General features: G+C 39.3%; 1 protein-coding gene across 1 annotated transcript; it reads right to left on the bottom strand.

Moving 5' to 3' along the window:
• Positions 1 to 10,718: 10,718 nt before the first annotated feature.
• LOC147422668 (uncharacterized) lies at positions 10,719 to 18,222 on the bottom strand. The gene is made up of 17 exons (XM_086503080.1): positions 18,123 to 18,222; positions 17,555 to 17,565; positions 17,449 to 17,467; positions 17,260 to 17,267; positions 17,161 to 17,170; positions 17,039 to 17,088; positions 16,737 to 16,957; positions 16,595 to 16,646; positions 16,386 to 16,429; positions 16,265 to 16,290; positions 15,834 to 15,932; positions 15,044 to 15,466; positions 14,934 to 14,949; positions 14,825 to 14,888; positions 14,633 to 14,727; positions 13,571 to 13,719; positions 10,719 to 10,795 (listed from the first exon to the last, which is right to left on the bottom strand). The coding sequence occupies exons 9-17, from the start codon at positions 16,418 to 16,420 to the stop codon at positions 10,719 to 10,721; spliced, it is 984 nt and encodes a 327-aa protein (XP_086359206.1). The 5' UTR covers positions 16,421 to 16,429; positions 16,595 to 16,646; positions 16,737 to 16,957; positions 17,039 to 17,088; positions 17,161 to 17,170; positions 17,260 to 17,267; positions 17,449 to 17,467; positions 17,555 to 17,565; positions 18,123 to 18,222.
• Between the last annotated feature and the right edge of the window lie 1,228 nt (positions 18,223 to 19,450).

Genomic DNA, 19,450 nt, shown 5'->3' with positions numbered 1-19,450 from the left:
TCATGCCTCTTGGCACTTCCCTCAAGGTGACTCTTCATGGCTCCCATAGACCTTAGTATAAAGCCTAGGGTGTGGTGCACTTTATGGTTCAACAATCTGCATACTTCTTATATCGATCTTGAGCTTGCTTAATATTCTGTCGAGCAACTCGAAGCATGTCAAAATGGTCTTGGAGAAAATCGTTTGCTTGTTGTATCTTCTCCTTAGCCAACCCCACTGTAACGGGTGATCTAGGTTGAAATCCATATAAAAGCATAAATGGACTAAACCCTGTAGTCACATGCTTTGAACTATTATAAGCAAATTCCAATATAGGTAAGTAGTCTTCCCAATTGGTTTGCTTCTTGCTAATGTACGCTCGTAGCATATCCTCTAGCACTTGATTAACTCTTTTTGTTTGACCATCCGTTTTTGGATGATCAGCCGTACTTAGATTAAGTTTAGTTTCCAACTTTTGGAACACAGCTCTCCAGAAGTGATTATTGAACTTTTGATCTCTGTCACTAATGATACTAGCTACAAGACCGTAAAGTTTATATATATGCTCTACAAATAGACGTGCTAATTCTGGTGTCTTAACCGTAGTCTTAGTGGGAATGAATCGACCCATTTTTGTGAGACGGTCTACAATTACCCAAAATGAATGGCATCATGGCCACGATTTGTAGTAGGTAGTCCTACTACAAAATCCATAGAGATACTCTCCCACTTACCTTGTGGAATCTCTAAAGGATGTAAAAGGCCACCTACCTTGAGGCACTCTACCTTATTAACTTGGCACTGTTGGCAGTTTAGTACGTACTCTTGAACATCATGATGTAAGCCCGACCAATAAAATTACTGTCGAACTAAGGCATGCGTCTTACGAATACCTGGATGACCAGCACTTGGACTATCGTGACACTCAAATAAGATTTGGCGCCTAGTGTTTTGAGTTCTTTGGCACACATACTCTACCTTTGTGGAGTAAGTAGCCATCATCAATGGAAAAATTCTTCCATCGCTTAAGCTCTTCTTGAGTAGGGGTGGAGATCTGTGTGTTGGAGTTTCTATCTGCGTGTGTAAAGAAATGTTGATCTGGCTGTTCAGAGACATGTGAGTGTGAGGGATCCCTATTTAAAACTGCACTCCACACTTTAGCATATGATTGATCTTGTGCACACCTGCCACGCAATGACTCCAAAAATCCACTCTTTAGTTTCGTGAAAGCAAGTGAATTAATACGAGGCATCCGACTTAGTGCATCCGCTACTACATTATATCACCCCTTTCGATATAATAGCTTACAATCATAATCTTGAAGGATTTATGTCCATCTAGCTTTACGACCCTTCAAGTCTATTTGAGTAGTAAACCATTTGATACTCTCATGGTCAAAAACTACTTCAAACTCGGCACCATATAAATAGTGTCGCCACTTTTGTAAAGCGTGAATTATGGCATAGAGCTCTCTCTCATAAACATAATAATTCTATTGAGCTTTATCTAACTTTTTACTTTCAAAGGTTATAGGTCTTCCCTCCTGGAGAAGTACCGCACCAATGGCTTTATCACTAGTATGAGTCTCTACCACAAACGGCTTAAGTGCGTCGATGATTGTTAGGATCAATGGCTATAGCTAACTTCAGTTGTTCGAAACTGCGTTTGTGGGCTTCTTCCCAAGAAAATGTCTTACCTTTTTCTTTAAGTTGATCCATGATAGGAACATTGATTTTGGCATAGTCACGGATATACTGTCAATAAAATCCAGCCATGCCTAAAAATATGTTAAGCTCCTCAACCGTGTTGGGATGTGGCCATCAAAGAATGGCAGTGACCTTGTCAGTGTCCATCTTGATGCCAGAATAAGAGATTACATGACCGAGGTAATGTATCTCTGTTTTAAAGAAGACGCTCTTGCTTTGCTTAGCATACAGCACGTGAGCTCGTAGCTGTTCAAACACTAATCATAAGTGTTCTATGTGTTCATCTGCAGTCTTACTGTAAATGAGAATGTCATCAAGGAAAACCACAACAAATTTTCCAAGATAGGGACGTAAGACACTATCTATGAGTGTCATAAATGTGGCTGGAGCATTGGTTAAACCAAAAGGCATAACCAAAAATTCAAAATGCCCGAACCGTGTTCTAAAGGCAGTTTTGAAGCTATCTTGTAAAAGGATATGCACCTGGTGGTATCCTGAACGAAGATCTATCTTTGCATAGTATCTTGCCCCATGGAGTTGATCAAACAACTCATCTAGTCTTGGCAAAGGATACTTGTTCTTGATGGTTATGATGTTTAATCCGCAATAATCTACGCACATGCGCATAGTATCATCTTTCTTTTTTACCAATAGAATTGGTGATGCACAAGGCGAAGTGCTAGGTCTAATGAAACCACGAGCGAGGTAGTCAGCCAACTGACTCTCAACCTCCTTGGCTTCTTTAGCACTCATACGATAAGGTGGTTTACTCACCGGTTTAGTGTCTGGCAAGACATCTATGCCATGTTGCACATCACGTGTAGGGGTAAACCCGATGGTAAATCACTTGAGAACACATCACTGTACTCCATGAGTAAGTGAGTCAACTTTTGCCATGCAAAAGGAGAAAGTAAACTAGAGTTATGTTGGGATGGAGAATCTTGTAATTCCTGTAATGTTTGTTTTACAACAGTTGCACATTGTTCTATAGAATTAAAATTGAAAGAACTTTGCTCGTTAGATTTGTTAACACTTTGTTTATGAGTAGAATTCACCGCACTTTGCTCTTGAGAATTCACAAGACTTGGAGACAAGCAGTAACACAAAAAGACTTCATCTATTAAATTTGCTTTCTGCATAATAGAAAGCTCGGCTGTACATATAAGAGGTGTAGATGGTATATTTTTCTCACCAAGCAAAAGCACATGTTTACCATTGGCCATAAATGATAAGGAGTTGTGTTCATAACTAGTGTGCAATGTGTTTCCTAAACCATGCAGCCACTCCCGTCCTAAAACACATCAACACGGTCCATGTTCATAACTTGGAAGTCAAGGGTCATCATATGATCTTAAGCTCAACCCCTTGAACTACCGTGTTCCATACTTCTTTATCATTCCCAAACATCTGCTCCACCACATACTTGTGAGAGCAGGGAGTCTGTGTAAGCTTCAATTCCTTGACTAGCTTATAGTTCAAGAAGTTATGAGTTGCACCATCATCCACTAAAATACGAACACATTGTCCGTTAATAGTGTCATGCATGCGAATCAAATCATGGGGGTGGGTTGCCACATTGAAGCAGGCACACAACACTTGTGCTTTTCTTCCATATGAAGAAAGTCTACAACACAATATCTAGGAGATGAATCTAATGTGAGGCGTTGCACCGTGTGCATGGCCTTTTCTTTGCCTTGCAAAAGAGGACAATCTTTCTTGTTATGTTGGTTCGAAAGACATCTAAAACACAAATTGTGTTTCTTCGCACGCTTAAAATTGGCAGTGCCGAGAGACCCATGTGAAGTATGTCGTGAGTGCTTAGGCTTCTTAGCCTCTTGTGGGCGTGGAGAGGTAGATTGTCTCTTATTCCTCTTGGAATATATGGGAGATCTACCTCGCCATTGGCTCTTAGCCACATTGCTCTTAGCAAAATTATTCTTAGTGTAGGGAACATATCCTTTCCTCTCTTGGTCATCATCATATCTTTGGGCATGACTGATGGCTTCTTCCAAAGTTTTTGGATGTTGGGTCCTAACATGAAGACGATAGTCTTTGTCAAGACCCCTATTAAAACCCCGTATCTTTTGCAATTCATCTAAACCTTCTAGTTTTAATATGATCTCCCGATACTTTGAAAGGTACAGTGAGAGAGAAGCCAGACATGCGGCATGCATCCCATGCTAACCAATTATTATCTTCTTCATTGGAGTCCAAAAAACTCTTTGGAGAAAGAAGCTTGAAACGCAGCCCAAGACGGAGGACGAGCATCTATTGAAAATGTCACCCACCACTTATAGGCCTTGCCTTTAAGAGATAGACTTATTTCCATAGCCGTCTTTATATCCAGGGTGTGCCTCAATCAATGAGTATCACTCCATTTGTTTAAGAACGTATTGACCGCATCCTTGTTGCTATCACGCTCTTCCCCGTGAAATTCAGGAATGGTGTGATATTTCTTAAGTAATGCATTGCTACCTTCTGCATCTTCTGTAGCATTTGTCTCTTGGACTCGTTGAGTCGTGCGAGCTTGGTTCCCTTGAACCGTGCCACTTGTGGCTCCTTGAGTCGTCTGTGAATGCATTAATTCAACAAGTAACTCCGTAAGATTGGTAACATTTGCATTAAGTGCAGAGAGGTTGTGTTCAAGTACGCTTTGGCAATTTTCCAAAGTCTTGAAAGCAGCAATATCTACAAGGCCATGATCTCCTAGATCATCGTCATCATGCATATTAGTGTCAGTCGCACCCGTGGTGCCCTGATTTTGATCTACATGCTCAAAATCAAATGTTTGTGTAGGTGGGGTATCCTCACTGGCCATGATAAACACACACTAATGTAAAGAGAGAAAAAAAAACGACAACTTGTACCTTGTGAAATTGAAGTCTTTGTGTTTTGTATGCTCCACGATTTGCATTGCATGCGAATCTCGCCTTGCAAAAATTTGAGCGCTTCACTTGTCGTTTGTTATAAGAACACCTTTGTTGATTTTTCACAAAAACCCGTCGTTTTTGTGAAGGCTTTTGTTCACTTTGAAGCGACCTCCTTGAGGAAAAAAGAATTTTTGGAGGAAAACTTGCCTGCCTCCAAGAAGTGAAAAGGAAGGGTGAAGCTACTTCCTTGAACTTTGAAGCTTTCCCTTTCCTTCTAGTTTTCCTTTCAACAAGGGTCAATAGCTTGATGGTAAAGTGTTGGCCTAGTACCCTCATGGGGTGGGTTCAACCCTCCTTCATGCAAGGGTTAGGCGGGCCTTCCTACACGCGTAGCCAACGGAAGCCTTCGGAGCCTCGGTGTTGTCGAGTTGCCGGTCGAGTTTGCCTTGGTTGCCCACCTTGTTCGTGCGTTGTGGAGGGCATAGATGTTGTCGCTATCTGTCCGTGCGCTGCATACATGAAAGCGTATCCCTAGTCTTCTTTTGCTGCACAACGGAGACGTCGTTGTCTGCGGAGCGTGGGAGAGAAGTAGAACGTTGCACGCACATGCAACCCACTTTTTGCCTCCTTTCAAAAATAGCTCGGATACCAGTGAAAGGGTGGTGGTAATGCGTGGGCTAGTCTCCACCCAACCGTGCTATCTTATAGCCTCCCCTTAGCGTACACACTGTCCGGCCATGCCGGTAGCCTTGCCCATATGACCCATGTCCTTACAGTTTGTCTCCTAGAGGAGATGTTCTTTTGCTCTTGGATTGGAGTGTGCCAGAGATATCAGTTTCTTTAGTTTCCCTCCTAGTCCAAACCTCAAGAGGAGGATTGTAAAGTGTGAGCTTTGTCCTAGAATATGAGTCAAGGAGTGAAGAGAAGGAATTATCCCACATGCAATGGTGCAAGGTTGTAGTGCTACTTAAAACTCTGTCTGCGGAACATCGGAGAGAAGCAGAACGTCGCACACACATGCAACCCGCTTTTTGCCTCCTCCCAAAAATAGGTTGAATACCAATGAAAGGGCGGTGGTAATGCGTGTGCTAGTCTCCACCCAACTGTGCTATCTTATAGCCTCCCCCTAGCGTACACACTGTCCGGCCGTGCCGGTAGCCTTGCCCATAGGACCCATGTCCTTACAGTTTGTCTCCTGGAGGAGATGTTCTTTTGCTCTCGGATTGGAGTGTGCCAGAGATATCAGTTTCTTTAGTTTCTTCCGAGTCCAAACCTCAAGGGGAGGATTGTAAAGTGTGAGATTTGTCCTAGAATATGAGTCAAGGAGTGAAGAGAAGGAATTATCCCACATGCAATGTGCAAGGTTGTAGTGCTACTTAAAACTCATTTCATGAATGAATAAATATAAATATATTTTGCATTACATCTCCCTTGTCTATGGTGAGCTTGTGGTGGCTTAGTAAATACTCAAGGTCGTGTTTATGAGTCCAAGTTAATTGATCTTGGAACCTAATTCGCTTGATTGATCATTTAGCCAACACACACTCACCCCTGTGCACAATGTTTCTCTTTCATCTACCCTAGCTAGCATAATCCCATTCCCATTAGGCAACACCTCATCTAGGAATTCTAGTGAAAAGGGAAAAAAGAAGATGTGTTGCCATTATTGTAAAGCTAATGATGATCACTTGATCAAGTAGTGTCCAAAATTGAAGGCAAAAGAGGCTGGTTTCATTACAAGTGCAACTATTGCTGATTCTTGTATGAAAGGAGATTGTGATGTTGATGTTATAGTGGGCTTTTAGTGTAGAGTGCACTTATGATCCTTCTGTCCATGATGCATGTATGTTAGTTGCTATAGATGCTCATGTGTGGTACTTTGATAGTGATGCTACAACGCACATTACCTCTCATCGTGACTTGTTTAGCTCTTTCGAGGATGTCCCTCATGGGAATACATTCATTTGTGCCGACAATGCCTCTTATCCGGTTAAGAGGCATTGTCATGGCTGCTGCAAATGGTAATTCTTTCACACTTGTTGATGCATTATATGTACATGGGATTAAGAAGAATCTTTTATCAATATTTGCACTTGCTAGACTTTGTCTTGTAGTCAAATTTGTGGATGACAGATGTACATTACATGATCTTAGTTTTGGTGATGAAATCGTTGCATCTAGCATTTTATGGGTTGTATAAGCTCACATTGTATGACAAGTGTGGGTAAAATTTTGCAAATGTTTTTGTGGATTCAAAGGCTGTTTCAGATGCAAAACTTTGGCATGCACATTTTGGGCATCTGAATTTTGCCAGTTTGTTGTGTTTGCTGAAAATCTGATATGGTTGCTTCTTTGTCGCGTCTTGAAGCACTTGTCAAACATGTTTGTGAAGGTTGTGTTTGGGTAATATGGAAATTTCAAAGTTTCCAAAGAATTGTTCAGTTGGGGCTACATGCAGGTTGGAGCTTGTGCATAGTGGTGTTTGTGGGCCCATGCAAACTCCGTCCTTGGGCAATTACCTTTACTTTGTGACTTTCATTGATGATTACTCCAGACATGCATGGGTGTATCTGCTTCAGGAAAAGTCTGAAGTGTTTTTGTGCTTCAAGCAATTTCTTGCTATGGTTGAAAATGTCTCGAAATGTACTATGGGGACCCTTCGTTTCAATCAAGGGGGGGAGTGTATGTCTCATGAATTTAATGCATTTTTGGCTAGTTGTGGGATAAAACACCAATGCACAGTGCCGTATACACCTCAGTAAAATGGTGTTACTGAGAGAAAAAACAGGTCTCTTACAGAAATGGCACGATGTATGGTCAAAAGTCAAGCTTTACCACATTCGTTTTGGCTTGAGGCTATTATGTGTGCCACTTATATACTTAACATGTGTACTACAAAAGATTTACAATCTATGACTCCTTATGAAGCATGGCATGATAGAAAGCCTTCTATTGAGAACATGCGTGTTTTTGGTTGTTTGGCTTATGCTTGGGTGCCACAAATGCATTGCAAAAAATTAGATGATAAGGCTATCAAATGCATTTTTGTTGGTTATAGTGCTGAAAGCAAAGGTTACAAGTTGTATTATCCACCACAAACAAAGCGTATCATGGACTCACAGGATGTTATGTATGTGGAAGATTCTGTTGAGACCTTGTTGTCATGTACTAGAGACAATAATGTAAGCTCACATGACATTTATGACACTTTGTTGCCTCTTTAAGTAGTGGAAGTTCGAATGTAAATTCCCATGAGGCAAATGTATAGCCTATGGGGGTTTTTGAAAATGGTACAGACTAGCCATGATTACTGATGCAGATGTACATGATGTACTTGATGAGGAAAGGGCCGAGAATGAGTAGGCTAGAGGTATGCCAAAATGGTAGGTGCATACTTTGCTGAAAATAAACTGGATGCACCTTTGTCTAGTCGTACTTGTTTAGGTTCTCACCATGCATCTTATGCATCAGATTGTTATGCTTTGGTTGTGTCTAGCTTATGTGATGTTGAGAAACCTCTATCTTTTGATGAAGCACAAAATTCAAAAAATTGGATGAGTGCAATGCAATCAAAATATAATGCACCTATAGAAAACGACACATGGAATTTATGTGATTTGCCTCTTGGCAAAAAGGCCATTGGCACAAAGTGAGTTTACAAGTTGAAACGCAAGCCAGATGGTGAGATTGATCGCTATAAGGCTCGACTTGTGCAAAGGGTTATGCACACAAAAAGGCATAAATTATGAAGAGACTTTTGCTCCCACTTTTCATATGACTGTTGTATGTTTTCTATGTGCATTGGCAGCTCATTTTGGTTGGGATGTACATTAATCATACATTGCTACTCCTTTCTTGAATGGTGACATATTTGAGGAAGTTTATGTATTGCAGCCTCGTAGTTTTGTCATTTAAGGGTAGGAAGATAAAGTGTGCAAATGTAAGAAAGCTTTGTATGGGTTGAAGCAATCTCCTCATGCTTGGTATGAGAAAGGTGATAATCGTTTGATCAAACAAGGCTTTTGTAATAGTCCAATAGAAAGCATATTGTATGTAAAGTGATGGTTATGTACTTCTCATTGTCATTCTCAATGTGGATGATCTACTGATCATTGGACCAAATGAAAGACATATTGTTGAATTTAAGGATGATTTAAATGCTACTTTCAAGATGAAAGAGTTGGGGTTGTTGCATCATTACTTGGGTATAAAGTTTAAGCAGTGTCACCTATGGTTAAAGAGAGTGCTTTCTACTGTCTTTATGCCATATTAGTCTGGTAATCTAGAGAAAGGAACTTGAAATATAAGTATGATCTACAGTCACCTATGGTTAAAGAGAGTGCTTTCTAATCTCTCTATTCCATATTAGTCCTGTAATCTAAAGAACTTGAAACAACAAAACTTGAAATAATATCGGATTAGTACCGGTTAGCAACATGGTTATTTTGTAATTATTCTTCCAAACAAAGAGAAATCTTGCTTAGGAAATTCAAGAGCTTAAGAATGAATTGATTTAGAATGAGAAATAACTCAATTGATGAAGACAATATGCAAAACCTTACTTCGGTGTATGCGGTAGTCTTCTCCTTGATTGCGGTGAGTATTTGAGGAAGTATGATTGTTGTAGACGGCTCTCTTCACTTCTTTCCTTATCTTGAAGACCACCAATTTGTTACTTGGAATGAGAGGAGGAAAGGAGATCAGGGAAATTCAAGCTATGGAAATCTTGAATGTTAGGGGAGAGAAAAGGGAGAGCGTAATGACAAGTTCAATTATGGTTCTGGCCATGGTTACTCATGGAGAGAAAAGTGTGTGTAGGAGAGTGTGTAGAGGGTGTGTGTGTGTAAGAAAGGCTCAACTCTATGGATTGCTACAAGCTTACTCTCAAGCTTTTCTTGAAAAAAGAAAGAGAGAAAGTAGTGAAAGAGTGGAGAAAGGCTTCCTTTTATGCTTTTTTTTAATAAGTGCTTTAGTTTATCATTGATAGCTTTTCGACCTTATCAAGATAAGTTTTCTTACTTTTTAAAACTTCTTCAATAAGTTACTTACTCACCTTATCTTTATCTTCTCTTTTCTTTCTTTATCTTTATCTTTTTCCTTTTCCCTTATCTTATCTTTTCCTTTATGCTAATTTTTCTCAAAATGAAAAGCTAATTTCCTATGCATTGGCTATGTCCATGTTCTTATGGCATAAGTAGGAAGTGGCTCGTGGGTATACTTTGGTGCTTGAATTGAACCCAAATTTTCACTCGAACTTTTTTTTTCCTATTATTTTCTTTTTCTTTGTCATCTTTTTAGTCGGTGGCATAGATGTGTTGGCCTTATGTAAGGGCTAGGAGAAGATCCGTACACTTACAATATATTCTAACTATTACATAGTGGTTCTAACTAGCATATAGTGTATAGTAACTAGCACACAATATATGCTTACTAGTAGACAAGGTATGGAAACTAGCATATAGTGTGCACTAGCTACCATAATTTATATGCTTACTAGCACACAATATATGCTTACTAACAAAGAGAATATGCTAACTACTATATAGTGTGTGCTAGCTAGTAGTACATTTGGGAGACAGATCCTCTTGGCAGGAAGTGAGTACCCCTTTTGGTCAATTTTAAGTTTTGTGGACATTGACACCTCACTGACTTTAAAGCACTTGAACATTTCTAGTGAGTGCCCCTTCTTATCATATTCATTTTCTTAATACTTGTGCACTTGTAGTACATCCCTTGCTACTTAGCAAGAAACCTAATACAAGACATCACTTTTCATAACATAAAAATGGAATAGTAGAAGTGAGTTCCCAACTCAAGTGTTGGGAGTTCAAAAGTTTTTCTCATCAACTTCCAAGTTCAAATGACTTAACATAGGTTTTAATTTTACAATAAGAATCAATGCTTGAACTAAGGCCCGGTTGACAAAAATAGTCAATTGTATAAAAGTGTTGTTGTTGGAGTGTTTAAAAATAAAGAAGCCAGAATTTCTACTTTTCATGCCATGGAGAGGCTTGTAGTGAATGGACTCTTTGCTCTTGGTTTGCTCTATTGTACTTAGTTTTCTCTTTGCGGCTCTTTTTCTTTAATGCTTTCTCTCTAGCCTAGATTTCTCATTTCTCTCTTCTTCTAGGTTAGCTTCCATTTGCTGGCAACAAAGCTTGGCTCATCTCAGCGCCTCCGGCTTGTTGCCCTTGATATGATTCAATTGTTTGATGACTGCATCAAAAATGGCATCAAAGCCTGTATCAAACACATGATTAGCAACATATCCAGCCCGATCATCCTTTTGTAGACAAGAAAAAGATTGGGCTTCAAAGTTTCTATAAGAAACTATTCTCTCTGTTCAATGATCTGATGCTCTAGCTTGGGAGTAATAAGACAAGCTTGTTACGGATTTTGAAATACTTTGTAGAAAGTTTCATCAATCATAAGTGTGCTTTGGATGTTGTATGCATGATTGTCCCTCCAAAACAAGTCCAAGTCTTTCAAAAACACAGGTTTATTGATGAACTACCAAGGTTGCAATCTACATTTCTCTTGAGAGAAAAAATCATCAATCATGGTGCCTACAATTTAAAAGTAGTACTACAAATTTTCATGACTTTATGATGCATGCTTGTGCTCCATATATACACAGTGAAAAATTGAAGGCACCAATCCAAAAACTTGTTGTTGTCCTTTTGACAAAACACAAGCTACTTATCCTCTATATTGTATTTTTTCATTTCATTTGCATGTGCAGGTTTTTTTTTTGCCGTAATGAGTCTCTACAACCCTCACCAAGAGACCATTGAGATCAAGTAAAAGAGCCTTCTTTCACAACTGCTTAGGCACCCATATTGGGTCTAGTAGAGGATACCATTCACCACATATGATCTCTTTAGTTGGGTGAACATAATTTAGGTGCTCATGAATTCTACGGGCATGATGTGAATAGCACTGCAGCCGCTTCTCAATCTCCATTTTTTGTCTTCTCAACTGTCTAGATTTATAACTAGCCATTTTTACACTTTTTGCATATATATAGCCACACTTATATCAGGCAAGGTTGCTAATGCCCGTTTCTATTCCTCTGCAAGCAAAACAACAATATCAAATGAAGAGGTTATAAAGGAGTAGCAAAATATATTGGAGTATCACTCAGCATTATATTTACACAAAACGAACTTTTCATTGGAAAAAAAAAACATGCTAGCCACAAGAGGACTTATGCAAAATAGGTTTCCAAAATGGCACAGCCAAAATAGTGAAGAGCACAAAAAGTATAAGAACACAAGTAAAGGCATACCAAGTGCATAACACTTGCTTGCTTACATTACAAAATTTGGATAGAATAGGAAAGGTTTAACATAGTTTTTTGCAAGCTCTTGAGTAGGTGGCTTTCTTTTCACCTTGGTGCTATCGGCTTTGTCATCTATTTTATTTGGGGAGGCATAAACATTGCTTTCAGTCAAGGATTTAATATTTATGTAATTACGTCAAATTTTGTGTGATCACAAGGTTTTATTGACACATTTACATGATCATGGTAAACATGATCACACATAAACCGGTTTAGGGTGACTTGCAAACCCACAAAAATCGTGCTGGGCTTTTCCATTTCCCCGGCGGGCCCACCGGGTATTATAATTTTCCCTGCGGGCCCGCCGGGAAAACAGAAAATCCCGGCGGGCTATTAACGTTATATACACGGGCCCGATCGGGCCCTCTGGGTGTATTAGCGCTTTCGTCTTCTGTGAGAGAGAGAGAGAGAGAGCTCAGAGAGAGAGAGAGAGAGCTCAGAGAGAGAGAGAGAGAGAGAGAGAGAGAGAGAGAGAGAGAGAGAGAGAGAGAGAGAGAGAGAGAGAGAGAGAGAGAGAGAGAGAGAGAGAGCGCTTGCGCCACCTTTGCAGGTACGTCGAGAGGAGAGAGGAGAGAGGGAGAGAGGGGGTCATGTGGGAGCGTGCTCTGCATCGTAGTGCATGGCGACAGCAACAGCAGAGTACCTGACCACACTATCCAGGTATGTGTTGTGTGTGTGTGTATGCGTTGTGTGGTAGCGTGCCTTTTGTCGTAGTGCGTGGCAGTAATAAGGTACCTTACCACACAATGGGAGTGTGTGTGTAAGCTGTTCTACGGAACAGTGCTTATCACGGGGGCATCACCTCGGTGATGCAGGCAAGATGGTGTCCTTGTGGTAAGTAATGGGTTACTGTCTGGGTACTGCATCAGTAATGCGGCGAATCTAGTATCCTTATGGTAAGTCAAAAAATATATGGGCATCGATCGATAACGCGGCTATATGATGTTCGTATGAAGGCCATTGTTTTTCCTTAGATTCAGGTGGCACTTGGTTGGTAACGCGGCTAATAGAGTGTCGTTTGTTAGAAGCATATGTTTTTGCATAATGTGGCGTTCAGGTCGTTAACCCAGCCGTACGAACGTCATATAATTTGTATGTGCATGTGCAACTAATTTTTTAAGTATTAAGTATATGAAATACTTGGTCGGTAACGCGACTGTGAAGAGTATTTCATAAGAGTGTTACCGTTCTCCGAGCGATGTTTTCCGAGCGATCCTAGTTTCCGAGCAAGTCTTGGCGGAAGGGTACTCCGTAGAAGGGTACTCCTATTAGACAAGGTGGTCTTGTATGCAGTTATCCATGTAAACCACAAAGCTATAAATTAGATCACGTTCTTGAATACATATTGACAAGAATGAATTTTGGTGCTTGAAAAGGACATAGAGAACTTTACCTACAAGAGGATACATGCTGCATTGATCAATACAAATGGAATGCCTAAATCAATTTTTTATTTATATACACCCTAATCTCATGTCTAGAGAGAGAGAGAGAGAGAGAGAGAGAGAGAGAGAGAGAGAGAGAGAGAATGCAAGATTGCAACAATAACAATACACATTTAAATGGAAGACTCTTGGATACTAAATTTTTGTTATCAAAAAGACATCACAGATTATAGCTGAAAATAAGGATTTTATGTACGATCAATGAAACAAAATGTAACAATAATTTACAATGATTCACATTCATCATCAATGTAAAGGTTTTGAGTGTAGCGATGCTCTTCCCGTTCCATGTCGAATCGTTTGTCTCTAAACATGCTCTTTGCCATTGCTTTGGCATACACGGGCAATTGACTTTGCATGGAAGGAATAAACGAAATCTTAATACATATAAAGAAATCCATACAAAGGAAAAAGATTAACATATTCAAATATAACATCTAATACATAACATTTCCAATGTAAAATGTGTTTCCTAAATCGTGAGTAATCCATATATTGTCACCAACCATGATAGAACAAAAGCACATTTTACATTTCCAATGTAAAATGTGTTTCCTAAATCATGAGTAATCCATATATTGTCACCAACCATGATAGAACAAAAGCATATCCAAATATGGCAATACAAGCCAAACAACACATAAGCATATATTGGAATACTACTATTTACCTAGAGCTGGCAATAATTTCTATACCAAAAAATTCATACAAAGGGAGAAGATTAACATATGAACAACATAACATCCAAGAACATAACATTTCCGAAGTAAACCATGTTCCAAAACCCATGAGTTTTACATAAATGTCAATCTGCGACAAAACAAGGGCATAATTAAACATGGCAATATAAACCAAACATCACATAAAAACAAACCACACTTGAAAGAAGTCCATAATAGTATTAGTCTCAAGGGACAAGGGCCTCACTAGTCATACGGATTGAAACCTGCAAGTGGATCCACCTCATCATCTGCCTGCGGCCTACTAACATGATCATGGCTGCCCTGTTGCATGTAAGCCAAAAGGAGAGGCTCTACATACGTGGTCATAAAAAATGTATCCACATCGATAGATGCACATACTCTACCAGTGTGCATGCATGTCTTAAGAATAGGCGCAGTACCACATCCCATCTCAATGCACACACCACCTCGACGACAGTACATGTGTATAAAGCATGCTAAAAATGTATGACTCCTCTCTAGTCCCCCACGCCATTGCTGCCCGACAGGGTCCAAAGCACGCAAATCATCCGGAAGATAATGGTAGGCGAGGGTATCTAAAGGATGCATGCTGAAGGACTCAAAGAGAGGTGTACTCTCTGCAATGAAAATAGGAGGATTTGTAGCTCGACGTGGAACCATAAAAAGCATTGACGTAGAACACTAGCAACAAAAGATAATAATATCCAATTAAACCTTAATTCAAGAAACACATGTAGTTTTGAGCATTTGAATAGAATATAATCATCACTATACTCACATTTGTGCGAATACCACCAATCTCTTTGAATCCATATGTAGAATGGTGAATGACAACCACTCGTCTCACTATCTCCAAATCGTAAACGCGAACATAGCGCTCAATCCACCCAATTGTGAAATCACCTATAATATAATTGCACCATCTTAGAAAAGTTTCAATAAGTAGAAACATACAAAATAAACATAAATATTAACAACTATTAACTTTAACAAATACCTGCCATAGAGGCCATCACCAATAACCATCCCAAATCTGCCAAAGTAGATGCTGCCAAAGCAATCCCATAGCGCACATGGTCCTTAGAAACAAAATCCCAGGTGGGACAAGGATTGTCACCACCTTGAGTGCCTCCAAATGGCAAGTCAAGAAAAATGAAGTCAGCTGCCCAATCCACAGTCTTTCCCCTCCTTGTGTAATTAACCCCTGAAGGCTTATTTTGCTTGATGAACTCGTGCACACTATAGAAGGTATCATTTTTTCTTCCTCCCGTAAAATCCTTCCCAATGGTGATGTAATCACCAACCACTACAATGCTTTTGGGATTCTCAACATGAGGCATGTATCCCAAATAATGCGTTGCAAGATAAATAAATTTTGTAGTCCTTTTGGAAAGTCTCTTTTGACCTTTTAGAGTATTCCCTTCAGGATCACAAGAGCATGATATCAATATGTTTTCCTCTCAAAACACATACAAATAAGAGAAGAGAGAGAGAGAGAGAGAGAGAGAGAGAGAGGGAGAGAGAGAGAGAGAGACTCTGTGTATGTGTGCAAAGACATAACTTGGATACTTGAGAGACATACACAATAGAGTAATGTATGCAGAAACATGATATATATATATATATATATATATATATATATAAGTACTTACATGCATAAACAGACATTTATATATCTATGTATACGTATGCAAGTAAGTAGGTATATATATGTGTGTGCGTGTATATAAACACTATTAAAAAATTCACTAAAGAATCAAAATAGATTTGGATCTTGAAATTCAAACCTTGAATGCAATCCTCTGTTTCCAGGTCCTCCATATGATGAGAAATATCAAAGGACTTTTGGCTTTCAACATCAATCCTTTGTTTCTCAACATGCTTCTCTTTTTGTTTATCTAAACAACAATAGAATAAAGAACAAAACGTTATTGATAACCAACAAATACATGATACATGATTCAAAATTTTACTTATACAAAATTTCAAATTATCATACTCTTTCTTTGGTCCACTTCTTTTGGAACCATGGTTGATATTTGTGAATAGAGCTCCTTCTCTCTATTCAAAACATGACCTCCTTCAAGATCTATCCACCATGGACAATTGTCAAGCTCCTATCGTGTACATTGATGCATAGCACGTGGGTACATACAAGTCTCTTCATTCAGGGTCAATAGCCATTGCTTTGCCCTAACTGGAATACTTGGCACATGACCTTTTCCTTGCAAGCAAACAAAGTACCTACCATGGACAATGAAACAATTATCAAAGACATGATTTTATCTTTGATATGAAATTAAAGTAACTATCAAGTAAATTCATTCACACATCTTCACCTAAAAAGTAGCCTCATAGAAGCTTTCAATATCATATCCTCTTTCTTGAGAGGTTTATCATTGCTCTTCTTCTCCTTTGGCTCTCCTCGAACCTCAAGAGGAAACATATATGTCCTCATCTCTATCTTCACCTCTTCATAGAAGTCAAACAGGGAGAGATCAAGAAGAACAATTACCCCTCCCGGCACATCCATAAAATCGACCAACACCTCCGTAGCTTTATGGTATATCTTCTCAAGCACAGCTTCTCTTCTAAGCCAACTTTAAGAAGAAAACATAAATTCATGCATTATTTTTGTTAGCCTATAAACCATGCAATCTATACAATCATCAAAAATATTAGGAACTCACTGTCTATAAAGGTGATCCTCTCATGCAAGGCCATACATAGATTTTGTTGCTTTGTTTGCCTCCAACAAAGTCAACCAAAAGATTTTTGACTCCATTTGAACATCACATAAAGCCAATAAATTCAATTTCTCAAGCGTTGCAAAACTTTCGGGCCCCCACTTGAGAGACCATACTTTTGACCTCCAAGTATCTCCATGCTTGGGATCGACAATATTAAGGATCTAAAATTAACTTAGTGAAGTCAATAATTTATATAAGAAAAGTAAATACAAACACATAGTTGTTCATTGAGAAAGACTCGCCTTTCCAATCCTATCACCATATCTTGAAGCCAACTCTTCATTCTCCTTCTCTTCAAACAATCGAAGCTCTTCATCTGACATTTTTAGTCTTGCCTCTTCAACCTTCTTGTTTAGTGCTTTACTTATTTGCACCTAGAAAAACAAGGGAAGGAGTCAAATCCATTGTGACAAGCATAGCAGTACTAAATTCATGTTAGAAATATATGCTACTTAAAACTTACATTAAAAACTAGCTTTCCGAGATATCTACGTGTAAGAGGATACCAAGGCTCAACACCCTTGGTACTCTTCTTTCCGATACGTGCAATCAACATTCTATCTCTCTCAGGTAGGTCTTTTAGGTACTCCCCATGATCAGCAGAACAAATATTTGCACAATTTACTAGTTCATCCCTCAATGTTGTGGTCACCAAGGCATGTGTATTCAAACTACATGTTCAAAAGCAAGAAAAATTCACATAAACATAAATAATCTTGAGAACTATCATAACCAAAAAGATAAGGAAGGAGACTCACTAGTTCATCCTCTGTAAACTTGTAAGAAGGGCAATCTCACTAACCCTGGTAGGGTCAATTATAGTACAAAGCACATGACAATGCTTCACTTTTGTTTCTTTGAAGCATTCTTTAATAGCAGATGTCCATGCCACAGTACGATGGTTGCCTTCCCAAACATAGAACATGTGACCCATTAGTTCCTGAAGTTCAGGTTTCAGAATGAGGTCAGCTTCAAACTCTTTGTTAACCTCATGCCAAATAGGATCCCAATCCCTCTGTATTGCTTCATCCACAATTGAAACTTCTTTGTCCCTTGTCCAAATGGAAACAATAAATGCTCCTTTCTCTGCCACATAACCCTCTCCAGCAAATGCTATTTTCAAGCCCGAAAGATCATCACGAAGACCCCTAACCCTTGCATAAGGAATGAGTCTACAAAGAGGAATGGGTGGACAATGGTGACAGCTGAACATCCTTGTTTTCTGAAGAATGTCCTCTCCCATATCCATGTAAATCTTGTTCTCTTCATTGGATGGCTCTACAGATGGTACCTCTGGCCTAACAACATAAGGGACAATCATCATACTTGCCTCTTGTTGAGCAACCCCTGAAGCATCCAGAGTTTGGCTCTCAACCTCTTCCTCAACATCATTTTGCTCCAGCACTCTGCTTATGTCATCTTGACTCTCCTCTGGTTGAGATGAACCTCTAGTTTTCCTCAATCGCTTACGACCCCCTGCAACACCCGGAGGACTGCAAAGAGAAACAAATAAAAAAGTCTTTGTTAGAAAAGAATCCCAAATAAAAAAAAAACAAATTGAAAAAAACACCCCAAAAGCAGGCTGTGCCGATGCGGCCTGCTTTTGAGGTGTTTTTTTGCAATTTGCATGCCATTTATACTCGCAACTTAAATTGGCCAAATGCAATCCTTTTCTAATTTTCATGACTAATTTGTTGCAGCTATAAGACTGCAAAGAGAAACAAATAAAAAAGTCTTTGTTAGAAAAACATCCCAAATTAAAAAAAAACAAATTGAAAAAAACACCCCAAAAGCAGGCCGTGCCAACGCGGCCTGCTTTTGAGGTGTTTTTTTGGCAATTTGCATGCCATTTATACTCGCAACTTAAGCATTCTACCGCTTACAAAAGAAGGGCAGGAAATAGCTTTGCCTACACCAATGAACTCAAATACGATAAGCTGATCAGGCTAAAGACGATAAGCTGATCAGGATCATCAGGAGCATCCTCCCAATCTTGAGAGTGTACATTGTCTGAGGTGCTGTCAAAGCAACTGCCATACAAACAAGCAATAAAAAATCTTGTCAATGTACTCACAATCACAGCTAACCTTCGTAGGCATGGTTCAAAGCGGTGCCTGGGTTTTTGCATACTTCAAACCACATACATACAACCCATAAGGCACATGCTACGATACTTTACCAATTTCACCTGCCTTGAGTTCCGTTCTGAAGTACCTTCCTCACATAGAGAACAGACATAAGAAACAACATAGAGAACATACACATTAGATGAAAACACCTTGGTTCACTTTAGTTGGCCGTTTTTCCTTGATCTGGAGCATGATAGCTAAAGTCTATTGAGGTCTCCAAGGACAGCCCCGCACTTGCCAATGATTCAGGAGGCTAAAGCAAAATACGTCTATTTTTGGTGCCTTAATACCAGAACTGCACCCAAAGACATGAGTGAGTCGTATTTCAACATGATGCGGCTACAGACTCCAAACCTTACATTGACCAACTCATCCTTGAACTACATTTTCAAACGTATAATAGAAACATGGACACATACTGAATTTTGAAAGAAAATCAATGCGTTGCACGATTCATAGAAATTTGCAAGCACATACAATATTCAAGAGCAGTGCTTAAAGAAAGCTGGATTTCATTTTGCCACT

The sequence above is a fragment of the Adiantum capillus-veneris genome, chromosome 27, assembly GCF_014529385.1.
Source record: "Adiantum capillus-veneris isolate H3 chromosome 27, ASM1452938v2, whole genome shotgun sequence".
In the NCBI taxonomy this organism is placed as follows: domain Eukaryota; kingdom Viridiplantae; phylum Streptophyta; class Polypodiopsida; order Polypodiales; family Pteridaceae; genus Adiantum; species Adiantum capillus-veneris.
This window is presented reverse-complemented; position numbering and strand designations above follow the sequence as displayed.